Genomic DNA, 18418 nt, shown 5'->3' on the forward strand with positions numbered 1-18418 from the left:
AAATCTTATCTTATCAAACCATATTGCATATTCAGCTTTTATTATTCATGTTTGCGGAAATTACCTGTATAATTACCACTCGAAAAGTCATTTTAAAGATAGTATAATTTAGAAAGGGTTAAAAAAATTATTTTGCTTATTTAAGAATTTATTTCAATGAATGTATTGATATTGTATGTACTGATAGCAATATAGTTGATTAGTGCTGAATGCATTAGTGCTAACATTAAGGGCTGAATGAATTAGTGCATTAGTGCTGTTCATTAGTGCTAACAAATCTTCTAAAAATTCAGAAAGTATCTTTATGTATTGGAGTTCAATGAATCTCTGATCAGTATCTAATTCAATAGTGAAATTATTATATGCATGAAGCTACTAAGATTCCATTACTGAAATACTATATTATTTTTATAACATTCTGCAAATTATGATTTTCAGAGGATTGATTCATTTACCTAATTTATTTATTTAAACTTGTAAACTGGACTATTTATTTTTAAACTAAAAATGACGTGACACTATAAGCCCTATCATGCAGTGTTAGAACCAAGTATCAAACAGAAGAAGTATCAGAATTTATCATATGAATAACAAAAAATCATCAAAAAGTATTTTGCTTTTGGATCAGTTTGACTTTTATTTCAGAAAAGGATTAAAGAGGCTCTACATCATTAGAAGAATAATTAATCGCTATAATCAAAGAATTTTGATTTCTCAGGACAATTAAAAACTTTTAAGAGCCATTTTTGTTGAAAAATTGTTATTTTTAACAACATAAATTGCTAGTATTCATGGATATTGATACAAAATACGTAAAATGGTGAATTGTGAATTTCTAATCGAAGATGATTCACTTATTTAAGAACAAAATTATTAAAATTTTATCAATAAAAAAAGAAAAATTAAAAAAAGGAAAATAAGCGGATATTAGGGAGTATCTTGAAGAAAAATATTTTTACTTACGCTGAATTTTCTACACCAGACAGCTATCCACTTGATGTTTCGCAGAGTTTTCCCTGCTGGAAATCTCAGAAGGATATCTTTGTTCCTGTATTCACCCAAAGGCACTTTCCTGAAATAATTTCCCAAATTTAATTCTTAGAGAATAAAAAATTAGTAAAAATTCTAGATCATTATCTGCAGATTTTCTGCTATTGCATAATAGTTTTTGTAAATTAAATTTTACAAAAAAATGCATATTATTGATACGGGATACATTAATGAAATAAAGCCGAATTTTTATAAAAATCTCAAATATAATTTAACAAGCATGCGTGTTTTTTCCCCTTAATATCAATTTAAGGGGAAACAGCTGATTTATTTTCGAAATAAATTGATTCGATTTAAATTGATTTCTAAAAGAACAAAGCCGTTACTATATTTATTTATTGAATACTATAGTTTTATCTGTATGGTTTTTATTTTATCCCTCAATAAATTTCATAAATACAACTCAATCCATGGATGAATTATTTTCTTTTAAATTAATAGTCTTTTACAGTTGTTTTATAAATGACATTGTAAAGTAAACACCGTGTAATTCTTACAAAGATTTATAGACCCGTGTAAAGCCCAATCATCAACTAAAAATGTCTTGAAGAGATTTTTGAATACAGTTTTTATCAATCATTCATTACTTTAAATCTTCCACACATTCTATATAACTATTTTACATATACAATGCATCACTAATATTCATTTATAACTTTTAAAAGCATATCGAAGCATTCAGAAGTATACCATTTCTACTACAGAACATGGTGATTCTAAAGCAAAATCTAATGTCTACAGGGCATCCTTTATCAATGCGCTAAATAAATGACAAATATGATAAAGAATACAACATAGGTTTAATTGAATCGCATTTAATAGTAGAATAAACACCATTGTTACTTTAACAACAAGAGAGGCTTGTATAGTTTTCCATGATACATCCGTTGAAAATTTATTTTTAAATTTATCATGAAAGGTCTGTCATTATCACTAGAAAATGCACGTCAATGTATCCTCACACAGTGTAAAATTTGAAATACTATTATCAATACAATTACGCTTTGCCATTGAGAATTTTTATTAAACATATTTTATCTGATGCTTCTTATATATTTGCTCAATTCTTTGATGAAGAGCCTATTTACTCAATTCATTCTTTGAATTTATAATCCCATAATCATTTGTAATTGTTAAATCTTTAACGAATGTTTGATACACCCACTATAAATATAATTATGCTTGGATTTATTTAATAATTATTACATTTATAAGTACGTAAATGCAATCTACTATTTAATAATAAAATAAACCATTTGCTTTTAATATTTTAATGTGAGGGAAGATTATTTACTCCTAATTCATTCTACAAATTTTCAATACGCTTTCTGATATCAGCTACACGAACTTCATAAAAAAGTAATTGGAGGAATTCTACTTTCTTTAAATTATACTGTGGATAGCTTTATCAGTTTCTGGTAAAAGCACCTATGCCATATTCGAAATGAATGAACAATTACTATGAATGTTATTATTAATGTAACTTACTTTCCTTTTTCGTCTGGTATAATAAAGCCAGTTGTATCTGGCTTTGGAGAGGATCCAGCCCAAAAATAAGCATCTGAAATATATAAAAAAATATTATATTACAGAATAGTTTCAGAAAAAAATTAATTTTCAAAATATGATGGTTTTTTAAAACGCAAATAAAAATACTAAAAGAAATTGCACCAAATAAAATCGTAAAAAAATTATTAAAAAAAAACGACTAAAATTTAACTTGCAATATTCATTCTTCTGATCATGAGAAGAGTGCAAGGAAAAATTAGATTTTATTTTGAAATTTGCATTAGGATAAAAAAAAAAAAACATGAAAACTTATATAGTCATAATTAGAAAACTTCAACGCTCAAAAACTTTACAGCAAAATTAATGTTTTAAAGCTGTTCTTTTTTAAAAAGAAATATAAGTATAAATAGTGAAATATAAAATATTTATAATAAAAATCTAATGTGAACGAATTTTATTTTAATTAATAATTGTAAAATGAATCACACGAAACAAATACCGTAAATGCCTAATAATATAGAAATAAAAATTATTAATATATAAACGGAATAATAATACAAAAATAGAAGAATTAATAAAACATAAGTAAAAAGTTTACTAAGCGAAATGTTTTAGTACATGCATTCACTTCAATCTTTTGTACAAAGATAGTACTCACCAGGTCCTTGCCCATCATAGGAAAATCCTTTGATGTATATAGTTCTATCGTCGACTGCATACACTCTTCCGACTACATCATGGGCAAAAGTCTTGAAGACCCCGATTTCACTGCCATAATATGGAGCACTTAAACTTCCACCGAAGACTGCCACAACTGGAAAGTAAAAACGAATCTTATTGAAAATAAAAAACGTCATATTCAATGAAAAAATGAAAGTTGATCCATGTAGACGTTAAATGTTTTATTTTTTATTTTTTTTTAAATCTTAATTCATTTATAAAGAAAAGTGCACCGGAAAGATGGTCAGTGTGATGGAACTAATCCTTGGTCATGCATATCAAGTCAAGTTCACGAGACAACAGCTGAAGAAGGATATTTATTTTTTGACTCATAACCCTGATGGACAACAATACATTTCTTGATATTTAAAGGATATTTGATTAGAAACTGATCTGAATTCATGTTTTTTCGTGGTTGAAAAAAATAAGTAACATCACAACCAACTGCTTGGCTTAATGGTGACCTTTATTCTAGTAGAGATTTGGAACGGTTTTCTGATCAATTCCATGTAGTTTATGGCGTCATGAAATCTTTAAGTCTATTCTATAAACTTCGAAATGCCTATGATCAGATTTATTTCATACAACAGTTATCAATAAATCGAACTAATTTTTTTAACTATTATTTTTCTCCCTTAAAAAAATTGAGAGATTTTCATAATTATAGTATTTATCTTAATAGAAGCTATCAGGGCGACAATATGAAATCGAATTAAGAAAAATTGTATGTAAATATGAGTACAGAAATATAAACCTTCAACGCTTCGTAGCAGTGAGAATTGATTTTTATTGAGTTACGTTTTAATAAGCAATACATACAAAGTTAATAAATAAAAAAAATAAGTAATATTAAAGCATAAATAATCAGGAATTTGATTTAAAACTTTCATAGTTTTAAATCTGTATATTTTAAATAACAAAAGATATGTAACACCTCGAATACAACCATATTTTAAAACTGAAAAGTAAGGTAAGCAATATAAATGTACCTTGTTGAACGTTGTTTTTTTTTTTTTTTTTTAAATATATAATAAATATTATTTTGCATTTTTTATTACTTTGCCAAGTAAAATAAACCATGCTTAATGAAACATAATGTTGTGACATTTTCAAGAAACAGAAATAATTTATAAATAAATCGCTATTATTTATAGATCAAATTTCGAATCAAAAAAGACAATTTCAAATTAATGAGCAAAGTTTTTTTCTATATGTTTGCAAGAAATGCAAAGAACAGAAGTTGAAAATTTTGAATCTTCTAATTAGTTTGCTCCACTATATTTACCATACAATAGTTTTTTTTTAAAATTGTAGAATAAAAAATATTTTCCAAAATCTATTTTGACATTTAAATACGATAAAAATTTTTTAAGAAAAAAAACTAATTTTTTTTTCTATCTGGAAATTCGGTAATCTAGAAACTTTCGTCTGCATTCCATAAACGAAAGAAAAACAAAACCGAGAGCAACAGTCAAAATCAAATGCTTTATACAGCAGAGGAAATTAAGATTCCAGGCAATTAATATAGCATACAAAACTGATTTTCGCAAATTTTCTTATGATTAAAAAATTTAAGAAATTTGTGTCACTACTCTCTAATTTATTCCTTTATTTACTGGCTCAGTACCCAGAATGTCAAACCGATTTAAGTAAATTAGTTTATGCGCTGAAATGAGAAATCAAAAATAAATTCTTAAATGCAGGACAGTTAAATAACTAAGCACTTTAATCAAGGAGATATTTTGAACCTAAACAATCAAATTCTTTCTAACACATAAATACTCTCCTCGAAAATACTATAAACTGTTGTCATTAAAACTCCTACACAAATTTAATTTTCATCAAATTAAATCGTAAATCTCTAAACATTTAATCTGACGATGCTGAAACGAATTTTCAGCTAACTAAACATGACATTAAAGCTTCGTAACAGGCAATATATTTTAAAAACAATAATTAAAAGATTGAAGTAATAAATGTTGTTTTTATCAAATTCTACTTTTCATTTAAGAAATCTTTCTATATATAAAACAACAATTAAATGAATGAAATCAAATTTTAGAAATAATATTTATTTGATTTCCATTTTTTTTAACCTGGAAAATAATTATTACATAATAAATGACTTGCTGTTTGTGCTAATAAATGATAAGTCTCAAAAGACTTAGATATTATTTTCTTCAGGTACGCTATAAAATGCATATTTTAAAATTAAATTTACTCAATTAAATTTTCATAAATGAAAGTTGATTACAAATGTTTGAATTATTTTAAATAATGTGAAAGCTTTCAAATTTATTTTATTCAATCATTACAGTAATAGGGAATCTAAATGTTTAATCACAAGACTTTCTAATTGATTGTTTTCAGTGTATACGGTAAAATAACTGCATATTTTCATGCATTGAGCTCTAAAAATTGAAGGCAGAAATGAAAGTGTAAATAAATAAAATAAAAACTTTCTAATTTTACAATATGACATGCTTCCAAATTTAAAATATTCAGAGTGTTTGCAAGCAGTTCAAAATGTAGTTGTATTCTGCTGTTGAAGTTGAAATGTATAATAGGCAGTATTCTATAAGTAATGTATGTATAGTTGTAATATATATAGGTAATATTCAGTAATCAGGAAACGACAAATTAATAGCGTATTCAAGAAAAGGCGATAATATTTTAGAAACATAGGAGCAAGAATGGAACTGTGATATTTCTAAAATGAAATATCACAGTTATTATAAATATTATGCACTAAAGACAGGTTAAAAAATCAAATTCGAGTGTTTTCAATCTTGTAATGTAAAAGAATATCAGCACTTTTTGTTAAAATAGGGAATAAATGTTTATTTTTTTTAGAAAACATTGATTTTATTTAATCAAAAGTTTCTTAAAACAGTACAAAACCTTGATAAATGTTTGTTTGATATATATTATTTGTACGCGGCGTATGTTTTTATTTTACTCAACTGATTGTGAATAAAAAAAATAAAAATAATAAAATTTCATTGCATAGCATATAATCAAAAAGAATTTAAAACTGCAATATAATAATTATATTATATGAATAAAATGCATTTATTAATGCTTAAAATATATTCATTATATTAAAGAAATAAAGATAAAATAAAGGATTATTTAATTAGGTGCACTAAAATATCCTTACATGGTTCCAGCAGCTTGATCAATTTAATTTTCCGTAATTCCAAATTGTCACTGGTTAGTTAAAGTAGAAATAATATATATCCTTAAAACTACCAAAAAGTAGGGATGAGTAATTAACAAATAAAAATGTAGTTGTCAAAAAGTAAAATAAATTATTACATTTAGACTAATAAAAAGACTGAATTATAAGTAATCGATTGTAAACTTATAACTGAATGAAAATTCAAACTATATTATAATTCCGTTATTTCCATATTTTTAAATTAATACTTTTTATACAATATTGTTTTAATTGTTGTCTATTTATTTAAAAATAGGTTTCTAATGAAACACAAACATAATGATAATGGATGAGTAATGAAATTCAAAGGCATTCAGTAAATTTTTTATGTATCTATTTCAAATAAGAAAAAAAAAACGTAGGTTTGATTAACTTTCACACGAAGGAAAAATTTGTCCACGAAATGTTCGATTAAAATAATACTGATGAAAGAAAACTATTCCTTGTTTCGAAGTCATTAAAAGATAAAATCAATATTCTCTCTCATGTGTCCATTGTGCTAGTCATCCTCTTATACCTTATTAGCAATAAACATCCTTTTAACATATGATTTGATAAATGAATGTAATGATAAAAATATTTACAAGGTAATTATAGAAAAGATAAATTAATTACTTTACAGAAATAAAATAATCATTTAAAGGTATAATATCAGTACAGGTACATATACAATAAATAAGTAAATAAAACTCTATCTATTATAGTAAAATTTCCATCACCCTAGTTTATCCAGTTTTTTTAACTATCATTTTGAGAAATTAATTTCAAGTTTGTATTTTGAGAAAGTCGTATTCGTTCATCATATATATTTTCAAATCATGCTTTCTATACGATATTTACCGATTAGTGAGATGGTTTTGAGGTGAAGTCTTAATCATATATTTTTACCAGTCCGTAGCGAAAATACTAAACCTTTATTGGTGCAGAAAATGTAATGATTAATCAATATACTATTATAAACTGATTATATTGTTGTATCCACTTATCATGTCAAAGTATTCATTATCCATATGAAGCCATTTCACTTATCCCTACTACATGACATTTAAGGAATAAAGAATCAGGTTCTGTATTGAACCAAATTCTATTTTTTTAACAGAGCAACTTTAATTCCAATCCGAAAAACTCTTCTATTAATCTTTTGAATCTATACTGTGTTTAAGGAAAAATATACTTATTAATGCGGTATTCCATCATAAGTATTACTTTCGAGAATCAAGCACAAAATGTATTCATAGTTTTTCTCTATAAATCTTTTCGTATAATACAGCTAATATATACCATTAGTGCTTATAATTGCATAGGAATAGCCACGATTAATGTGTTAGGAAATGCCAAGAAAAATTGTATCAAAAAAAATCTTATCGAATTTTCTACTAGCCCTGAGGACATCATGCAAATGAATAAATGACATCGTTTTCAACTCCCTTAACGCATGGAGGTCGCATTGCAATCCTTTGGGCTGGCTCAACAGGTGGAGAAGTGAATGCCATTAATTATGTTATGGGCATTCCATTTCATTCTTCGCCGGTAGCTTTTCTTAGAAATCTCGGATTAGATATGTAGCCCATCCTGTGGCCGAAGTGGGCCAAGTTCAGTCGGCGACCCACTCTGGACCTAAATGAGGACGGTGTACGTCACTTTTCGAAGATTCTCGGAATCCAACCTTGAACTTGGGAGGGCGCTGTAATCGACCGGACATTAGACTCTTGTACGGAAAATTCACCTCAAAACAGGTTACACATTTTTCGGTGTTATTATCATTTCAGTTTGTCTAGAGCAGAAGGTTCATATAATTTGTCCACTTGCGGTCCCATTTTATCTGCTAAAATATTCCTCGACCTTATTCATATTTGAAAATGTTTCCCGCTCCAAGGATTTATAAAAATGGAAGATAAGATAGGAAAATGCAGAATTAAATAATGGTAAAAAGAAAAGAAAATGTCAATACACATTTCGATAATTAAATTGAAATAATTTTCGATATTGCGTTTTACAAATTAATATTCTAAAATTTGACTAAATTTTAGCGGCTACATTTAGGGCTGATGCCTATATGCATAAGCAACTGAACTGCATTTCCATAAAGTTGTTCAATATCCTGAATACCGGACAATATTGTGAAGTATAATAGAAATATTGATAATAATATTGTGCTAATTGAAATATCAGTCGCTTGAAAAGTTAATTGTTTAGATATTTGCTATTCTTCTCAGCTTTGTATGCGTTTTATAAATATTAATTTCTATAATACGTTCTAATAATTTCTATACTGAAACTGTATATATTAGAATATATATACTACATATATACTGGAATTTTTAGTCTTCTTTAAAAATTGAAATTAAAAAAAAAATTGAAATTTGTTTAAATACAAAACTGGGATAAAAATAACATTCAACAGAAGCTGTATAAAATTACATTCAGTTACAGAAGCAAAACTGGAATAAAAATTATATTCTGTAGAAGGAAAAACAACAGCAAAATTGGAATACAATTTACTTTGTGTTGAAATTACGAAGAGACTAAAATATTACAAATCGGAAGCAATTAAAAGACCAAGAGCATAATTTAGAACAGTTTCGAATCAATTCTCTTAATAAAGTTAATTAAAATAAAATAATTAAAAAATACTTCTATTATATTAGTGTGGCAGACGCTTGTGGAAGAAGGAAGAGCCTAGCAAATTCTTTTTGGAATCGATGCATGCTTCTGAATTTTTGAGCAAATGGTAAATCATAAAAGCAATAATGTAGAAAACAGCAATCCAATATTGTAGTTTTAACCCCCTCATCATCCTTAAATAAGTTATTTTGTCCATATCAAAAATTGTTTTTCATTTACAAATTATCACATTTTTTGAAAAGAAGTTTCCTTTGATAAATTTTTTCATATGCCAATTCGAGTTCGTTATAATTATTCTATTTGTTTGATAGAATCACTGAATTCTACATCATCAACAATTTCGAACTGTTTGGGGCAGAACAATGCTAAAAACTATTTCATAAAATTAAGCTTTTTTATTGAACAAAATGGATTCAAAAGAATGGCTTCAATGGAAGCTTCTGAAATATTTTCCATGATTGTTCAAAAGATATCTACTAAGAATTCCATCTTGACAACACACGCCGATCCAATCTACTAAGATGTGCATATGATTTCTATGCAGCTTAACGATCGTGTAACAGCACGATAGTTGACCACGAACGAACATCGCTATTAAGGTAAAAAATCTTTGGCACGCTTATTGTTTTGACCCTGCCTTTTATATTTCGGAAAGTATGTCAAGGGTTTAGCGTGAATTTTTAGATCGTATAGCTAGACTACTTTTAGATTATCTTGAGCTTTTGCACACAATATATAAAAGTGATTTATTTTAAAATTTTAATTCGCCCTTTTTGCTAAGAAATGAAAATTTTAAACTAGTTTGTAAAAAAAAATGCCAAGGAATAAACTGAGCACAAAATGAAATACAAAGTAAATAATTTTGTAAAAAAAATGTATTCTACAAATCATAAGAAATAATATTTTTCATTTATTGAATAGAATTATGGAAATGAAAAATTTAACTGTAAAAATGTTGCTTTTTAATAAAAGAATTTGATTTGAAAATTAATTTTCATTTTAAAAATTGTCAAATTAATACTTCTCTCATAAGAAATGCGAAACTTCAAACACGAATATATTTAAAATTATATATAAGAAAAATAAATTACTTAACTTAACTTAAACTTAAAAAAAATTACTAATTTATTTTTTATGTAAGTATGAAATTAATGTTGCATTTTTTTTTTATTTTTCTCATTCTAATTCCCTAAATTTTACAATAGGAATCCAAAATTACTTCTTTTTGTTATATTAAGCAAATTTATCCTTAGTTCTTTATAACAAAAACTAAGGCATAATGTATAAATATTTTTTCAAGATAATGGTCCTTTATTTTTTTAAAATTTTTATTTTGAACTACATAGAATAAATTCGCTTCATTTGACCACTATGAAGATTTAACCTATACCAGTAGCTATATAATAAAGTGCGGTCCGAGGATCTCAGAAATATACGATTTATATCTAAACTAATGAGAAAGGGACTACACTCAATGGCACGCACTTCTGAAATATGCGAATGTTAATTTTAGTAATAAGAAAACGAACTTCATATGTGTTGTGCACATCCTAATTTGAAAGAAAAATTTATCCTTTGTCAAGATTAAATGGTTCATATGGATGATGTATGTGTTGTATCTGCCCATGGTATGAGCTCATAAGTAAAATAAGAGGAATGGTATTAGATGAACGCTTTTTCTGTAAATCTAACAGAAAAAAAATCATCTCGGCAAGCTGGAAGGCAAAAGGTTGATTCCTTTACATCTAAGTTACTATCTGGCAATATAAATTGTTGATGTTAAAAACAGTCAAAATTAAGGCTTGAAAATCGTTTTTCAGCCCCTAACTTCTAAGATACTGCAGTTATAAAAAGATTTTACATATAAAAGTTGTTCGTCTTAATAAGGTGCTAATTTGGCTAACTGTTTTTTTTTATTTTATCTTCAATAATAAGAACCATATAACGAAATGAAAATTTCCACCCCCTTTGAGTTAGACTGGCCTATTTTTTTTATATTTCAAGAATTTTACATTTCTATTAACATATTCCAAGTCTATTAAAATCCAAACAAAATTACTCTAGTTATTCTATTCGCAAGATAACACTGGCAAAGCATTACACACATAAACACACATACATACATACATATATATATATATATATATATATATATATATATATATATATATATATATATATATATATATATATATATATATATATATATATATATATATATAAACTTTTGAATGAAAGGAAGTTTTTCTGAAGTCTTATCATGAGAACCATCGCAATAGATAGTTTTCTTATAGGATCTGCCTAAAACGTGTTTAGGCTAAAATAAATAATAAGTAAAAGAAGACGTGTTATATGAAAAGTTAAATTTCGCCCGTACTTGGTATTTTCTGAACTTGCCACCTACATTTGGTATCGTTTCAATCATTTCAAGAGCTTTATATTCATTGATATAGTTTCATTATTGTTTTAGTTACCAATATTGGGATATTTTTCACAGAAACTTTCAGTAACCTTCCTTTTGATATGTATAAAATCTTTCGATATGTCAAATACCTTTTTTCAAATATGGAAGGAAAAAAAATATGGTTTGCTCTTTTTTAAATGCATTTTACTCCCAATGAATTGCATTCTGTTTTGTATATTTTATGCGCAATTAAATAAATGATTTTATTACTTTTTCTATGCTTCAAAATTCAACAAATCTCAGAATGAAAATATGATCTTATATATCTCAGTCAAAAAAAAAAAAACTCTCCGAAAGTGTGTGGTATATTATAATTAAAAATAATTAGAATTTTATGCTCCTTTAATGTGAACAGTTTTTTAAATTAATTTTGCTTAAGAACTAGAACATCATCTAACATCTTACTTAAAATAATTAAAACTAGCCGGAATTAGAAACCTTCCACCCATTTATATAGTTGCATGATAAATATAGATTTTGAACAATCTTTTTTCCGCACGATATCATTTGATGATGATGTCCGTTAGTCGACAGACCGGAACAGAAAAGAATCAGTGATTCAGAACGAAGGGTTGCGTGATAACAGTGTTGTGTTCCGTGTATCATCTGTTGAGTTGTTTACAAGCTACACTTGCCAGGCGCATGCCTATAATTCCCTTTGCTAATCTTCGTTTCTTAATTGCGATAGTAAAAAATTGTCTGGAAACTTGTTTTTGTGTCGCGTCTTGTGTGGTATTTTGACTGCATTTTACGGGGGTTTAATTGCAAAGATTTAATTTTATAAGACATGACTATTTTTTGCTTCATCATGTAATTAATTAGATTTATTTAGCTTTTTAAAAATATTACACATTCTTAAAATTATGCCTGTAAAAACGCACGGAAATTTCTGTTAATTCATTCAGAATATCTCAAATATATATTTTTTTAATCAAATGAAGTCTTTCCAAATGATTCAATAAAAGAAAAATGCCATCTCTATAATGATACTGTTAATTGATTAAAATGTATTTTCTAGCTGGGTGTCTTTTGAAAATTATTGTTCCAAGACAGAAAACGATATCTATTCAATTAAAAATTTCCAAATATATGTTTTTATAATTGTGCTTTATTTTGATTTATGTAATCATTCTGTAAATATTTTGGTAGTAGAACTGGTTGAATGTTTTTTGTGTCTATTTGAAACATTTATTAACAGATGAATCATTTTAAATCTAAGTCTTCTATGGCTACAATGGGATTTCTACTCAGGGACCTGTTGTGTCTTGCTTATTTTGGGTCAATCCCGCACGTAAAACTTGTGCTTGGAAAGAAAAAAATAAATTAGTATTTAATGAAACAGAAAAAAAATTTAAAAAAGAATAGCGAACAGATTGGTTAATATCTTTGCATTTCTGTCATCCATCCATCTAAAACAAAATTAAAAAAAAATATTTTTCAACATGCAGATGAAAACAGCCTATAAAGAAGATCCAGAATTGATTTAGGAATTATCATCTTAAATAAATCATTTAGACAAATTAATTCACGAATTTATACCGGGAAAGATTGATCATCAGATCCTTCTCCAAATTCTTGAAAATAGATCGCAAAATGAATGGTATTTTCTTTGGAAATGGTAAAGACGATCTATTTTCTAACGAAAAAAAATCTATTAAATAAATCAATAATAATTATTATTTATCACTTTTAAATTAAAATTTCTAGAAAATAAAAGATGGAAACCTTGTCATATAAAAAGAAGTGTCTTGATTCATTAGATATAGAAAAGCGATTTTATGTATCTAACGATGTCTCTATTTTCAAGCTGTTCGAAAAAAATACTGAATTCTTGTAATAAAGCTTATTTTTTTCTGTGAATATCAATGAAGAAACATAAACTGTTAATGTTTAAATAGTCTCTTTAAACATTTTCTGTTTTATGCCGCGAATTTAAGTTATTTTACGTACAAATATGCAGCTATATTTATTTTCCGAAAAGAACAAAAAAATATTATTGACGAATATATGGTTTCTGAACCATATTTGGAGCTTTTACCAAAAGCTAAAATTTTAATTAAGTTGAGGATTTAAAATCCGGAATTTAAAAAATTATTTAATATGACTTATATTTAATATGACTTATATAGAAGTTACTGTCCAATAATTGAGACTTTAAAACAAAACAACGAATATTACATAAAATAACAAATATTATATATTATAATATTAATAGGTACATTTTTATTTAACAAAATAAATAAATTTTAAAAATCTATTGCTCTTATCGGATTTTATTTTGACATATCAAAATTAAAATTTTAAGAAGTAGAAAAAGACATTTTGTTTCTAGAAGATATGCAAAGTATCTAATCTTTATCACAGATACATAAATGTAATACCATGATGAAAGATCAGAAAGTAAAGTATGGATGTTTCGGATACCAGTCCATGAAGAATGCCATTATAACAATAATTTTGCTTACATCTCACACATTTAAAAGCAGAAATAAATGATTGAGTTGGTAATTGGTGAAAAATAAAAATCAATGTATTGTAAGTCATTGACCCTTGCCATTGCTGCACAAATGTACCAAAGTTATTTTTTACTTCTAGACTAACTTTATATCCACAATTATTCTTTCCTTTGATGATGTTTTACTTCGATTGAAACTTCATGACTATCAAGAAAAAATGGTGTATTTTCAGCAATTTCTAACCAACAAAGAATTTCTGCAGGCAATTTTGCGAATCGAAATATATTTGTTGTACTCATTTAGTTTGAACCAATGTTAGGAGATCAATTATACCTGATTTTGTTGTTTAGCTTCGGTCAGTTTGTTGCTGTGAAAATTATACCAAAAAATTCTTATGCCAAAGAAATTTAAAATGCCTAAGAAAGAGTAGCGAATAATCTTCAGATATGAAAGAGGAAGTCAAAGAATAAATCGTGAAATTCAGAATAAAGAATTGACTAATTTTACATCAACAACCGAGAGTGGAAATAAAAAATAATGAGAGGGTAAAATTTTCTTTAATTTAAAATTAAATTAATTCAGGGTTGTTTTTTTTTATTCTTAAAATAAATTGACTTTTCAAGAAAAAATGTTAAAAAACCGATGTAATATTGCAATCGATGTCAACCGAAATGAAGAAACGGAACGGCTTATGAGACATAGAACAATTTTATAAACACTAAATGTTTAACAAGTTGAATCAAACATTGCTCCGAACAAATATGGAGACTCTTTTTTAAATAATTTAACGTCTCTGTTTATAAAGTAGTCATAAATTTAACATAATATTATTAATAATTTTTATATTATTATTATATTCTAAATTGTATAATTGATATTTGTTGTACTTCTCAATTATGGTTAGACTTCTTTAAATTATATATAGATATAATTCGTTTGTTTAAATTATATTTCACTCATTTTTTTTTTACGGAAAGTTTGTTTTGCGGAACGATATTATGTCGAGCGCGTGATGCATTGATGACGCACGCAAGCTCACTCAAGGTCACTGCATACATAAAAAAAAAACACTTATATGAATGAAATATTTACTATTTTTTAAAGCATATTTTACAGATGTGTTTCCGCTATTTTTTGAAATTAATCGGAGCTTGACAATATTTAGAATTTCTGTTTAACACATTTCACAAATTTCTCTTAACACGCATACCTGCGATTGTTCGCTTCTGAATGCTAAACATTTTTGTTTGGGTTTTTATTTTTTTAGGCCAAAAATTTGAGCTAAATGGAGAAAAAAAACGCCTATATTACTTTCATAACCAGGCGCTGAGCTGCCGATAGGTGGAATTAGCTAAAGAACAGTTTCAGAAAAAATAATATTATAGCAGCAGTTACACTATCTTCTCTTTTGGATAATAGATGGCGTTGTCTAATTAAATATGCCTCCCATAGGACATTGCTATTGTAAATAATGAGGTGAGATGCTATTCAGTTAGAGAGGTGCGTGCGTTAATGTCTTGTCCTGTTTTTTTGTGTTTGTTTTGTGTAAAATGTGATCATTAAAGAAATTTTCCCGAAAACGTACGTTTTCTTGCTTCCATTGCACGGATCATAATGATCTTCACTCCACCATAATATGATTTTACATTGTTGCCAAATGTAAGAAGCAAAAATGCCGTAACCCACAGTAAAAATAAAAATGTGTGAAAAAAGCGTAAATTTATAAAATAAGCGTAAAGTTATAAATCGTTCCGATTAATGTTATTTAAATAATAATGAGTTACTGAATTTTATAATTTAAAATAATATAAGATAAATAAGATTTCAAAATGTTTCAAAAAATAAATAAAATACAAAATAATTTAAGAGATATCACCAATTTTTAACTGTCTTAAGGTTAAAAAGGAAAAATGTTATTAAATCTTTCTGTGAATGCATCATTAACTTTAACGTATATATTTGTAACACAATAATAAGCCAATGCTTTCAAAAATTTTTTTCTCTGAAAACAACTTACTTAACCATTTAAATTCAAAGAATACAAATATAGAGCAAACAGTGAAATAATTTTAAGCTTGTTTATAAATCTTCTGTTATATAGTTAGGTGTGTTTAAGTTCGGTTGGCTGCATTTTCTTTCAACAGTTTTAGTTTGAGGAAGTCTTATACAGTGGAAAGTGGGCAACTAATCACTGCAGGCTCTGAGTATTCTTCTGTCAAAGGAAAACAAATTAAGACAAAGGTTTGACTTCCTTTTCTCACAGATACATAACTGAAATCAGAAATATATATAAAAAAATCACTTCCTTGTAGTTAATAACAATGTTCAGAGCTCTGGATCCTATCAGAATTATCTGACAAGCTCCAAATCATTGTTCTGAATTAAGAAGTTTGGAATTTATCTTCTAAGTTCGAAAAGGTCAGCAAAGGATTTCCGCAAATATACATCATTGTCACTATTTTAGATAATATTTAGAATGGACAATGCATTTGAGATTAAACAATTGAAGTCTTGATCATAATAATCATTTACAAAATATTTCTAGGCATTTATGCTAGATGCTGAGGATTTTCAATGTATATGGGTACTTAATTATCTCAGAAAAATGCAGGGTGTTCACTTTAATCGTGGCTTAATCTCTAATTCAATTTTTAGAAGTAGATATATACTTCCAGCTGGAAAATAGTTTGTAAATAGTATCGAGAATTACATTTTATGTTGTCTGAATCAATATTTTTGTTGCTGGAACCTTAAGAAATTTAAATTTTTATAAAATTCGAAGCGTAAGCCAATTTTTTTAAAGTCATATAAAAGTCATTTTGAATAAAATACAATAATTAAAAAAGGATTTATGCTATGGCCAATGCACACTGCGTTATGAAGATTTGAATTTCATTGTTCTAAGCCAATCAATGACAAAAAGATTAAAGATTTTTAAGAAAAAACTGCCTTTTGATTGGCGGATATTCCTGAAGGCGATAATTGAAACTGTCTAAAATTATCTGACATTCACATCTTTAACTGGTAGCCCATTTTAACTGCAGAAATGTCTTGTTTTTTTAAAAAAAAATTGATATAGCTAGGTTATTTTATGTATTAATTACCTTCCATAAACATTCGATGCATTGATGGTACATCACTTAAATTAGAGGAAAATGTTTAGAACGGTTTTTTATTGTTAAACTCTGTTCGAAAAAAAACTATTGTTTCTTATGCCTATCAACTCTTTATATACAGAACTGATTCAATTACAATTTTAAATTGTATTTTTACTTCCTAGATGAATTTTCATATAAAATAACTTTTTAAAAATCAATTTTAATGATTTAATAATTTTTGAGAATTAAATAAATTCCTTTTTTTATTAATTATTAAAATAATTTAGTATTAACCTTCAGTTTTCATCTGCTGTAACAACTTGCTGTTGTGACTACTGTTAAAAAGGCAACCTTATAAAGCTACAGGCGCTTAAGAGAGGTATTTTTATGTCACAGTCAAGATAGAAACGATTAACAAAGATCTGCTAAGTAAGTTAGTTAAAACCAAAAGTATTTCCAGTTATCTTAAATAGTTTTCTAATATGCATGATAAGCGTAGAGCAATTTGCATTAAAAGAAAATTCAACAAACATTTGCATTAAAATAAGTGCTGCCAGAAAAAAAATCTTGTAAAAATTAGCTAATTAGTAAATTAAATAATTATTAATTTGAAAATAAAGAATATTTAACGATTTCGCCTGCAAAGTTATTTGTTCATTTGTATTTTCAATTCACCTAGAATAAAAATAAATTTCCTTTGTTGTTCCAGGTTTAACAAAATACAATTTTAGGCAATTCTTTCTAAGCCATATAGATATATTTAATAATCTATTTATTTCGTATAAATCTTGCATTCCATCAGAAAATTGATGAAGTAATAAAAATTATATTTATTATAAAATGCCAATATAAATCATTTGAACTTTAATGAATTTTATTCATTCTTGTCCATGCTTGTTTGATGTTCAATTTAAGGTTCTTTTCTGATAATTATAAATTATGAACTTATTTATTTCTGACGCGTTTTTTTTCCTCTAATATTCTATTTTATCAGCCCATAAAAAATAAAGAAAACTCAAATTATTATTGATTTTCTTATACAAATGTTATGATTACTCTTCAATGTTAATATTGTACTTCATTTTATATTTTGGAAATAACTATCATATGTGTATTTAAAATACAGTTTTCCATAATAATCTTTAATTTAAGAGACGACGAATTTACAACTTATTTTTTAAAAAGAAAAGACCACCCTTGAGTGTAAAACTGAAGAAGTAAAATCAGTAATCAATACGTCAAAGAATGTAAAATCGAAGAAGATGGTAGATGAATG

General features: G+C 26.5%; 1 protein-coding gene across 1 annotated transcript in view; it reads right to left on the reverse strand.

Annotated features, from left to right (window-relative positions):
• Nucleotides 1–18418, reverse strand: part of LOC129984118 (protein Skeletor, isoforms B/C-like) — a 67128-nt gene that overhangs the window by 33104 nt on the left and 15606 nt on the right. Inside the window, exons 2-4 of the mRNA XM_056093900.1 lie at nucleotides 3218–3373; nucleotides 2539–2611; nucleotides 964–1072 (exon numbers count right to left, since the gene is read on the reverse strand). Of these exons, the coding sequence (XP_055949875.1) occupies nucleotides 964–1072; nucleotides 2539–2611; nucleotides 3218–3373 (338 nt within the window). The remainder of the gene's footprint in view (nucleotides 1–963; nucleotides 1073–2538; nucleotides 2612–3217; nucleotides 3374–18418) is intronic.

This window comes from Argiope bruennichi, chromosome 9, assembly GCF_947563725.1.
Source record: "Argiope bruennichi chromosome 9, qqArgBrue1.1, whole genome shotgun sequence".
In the NCBI taxonomy this organism is placed as follows: Eukaryota; Metazoa; Arthropoda; class Arachnida; order Araneae; family Araneidae; genus Argiope; species Argiope bruennichi.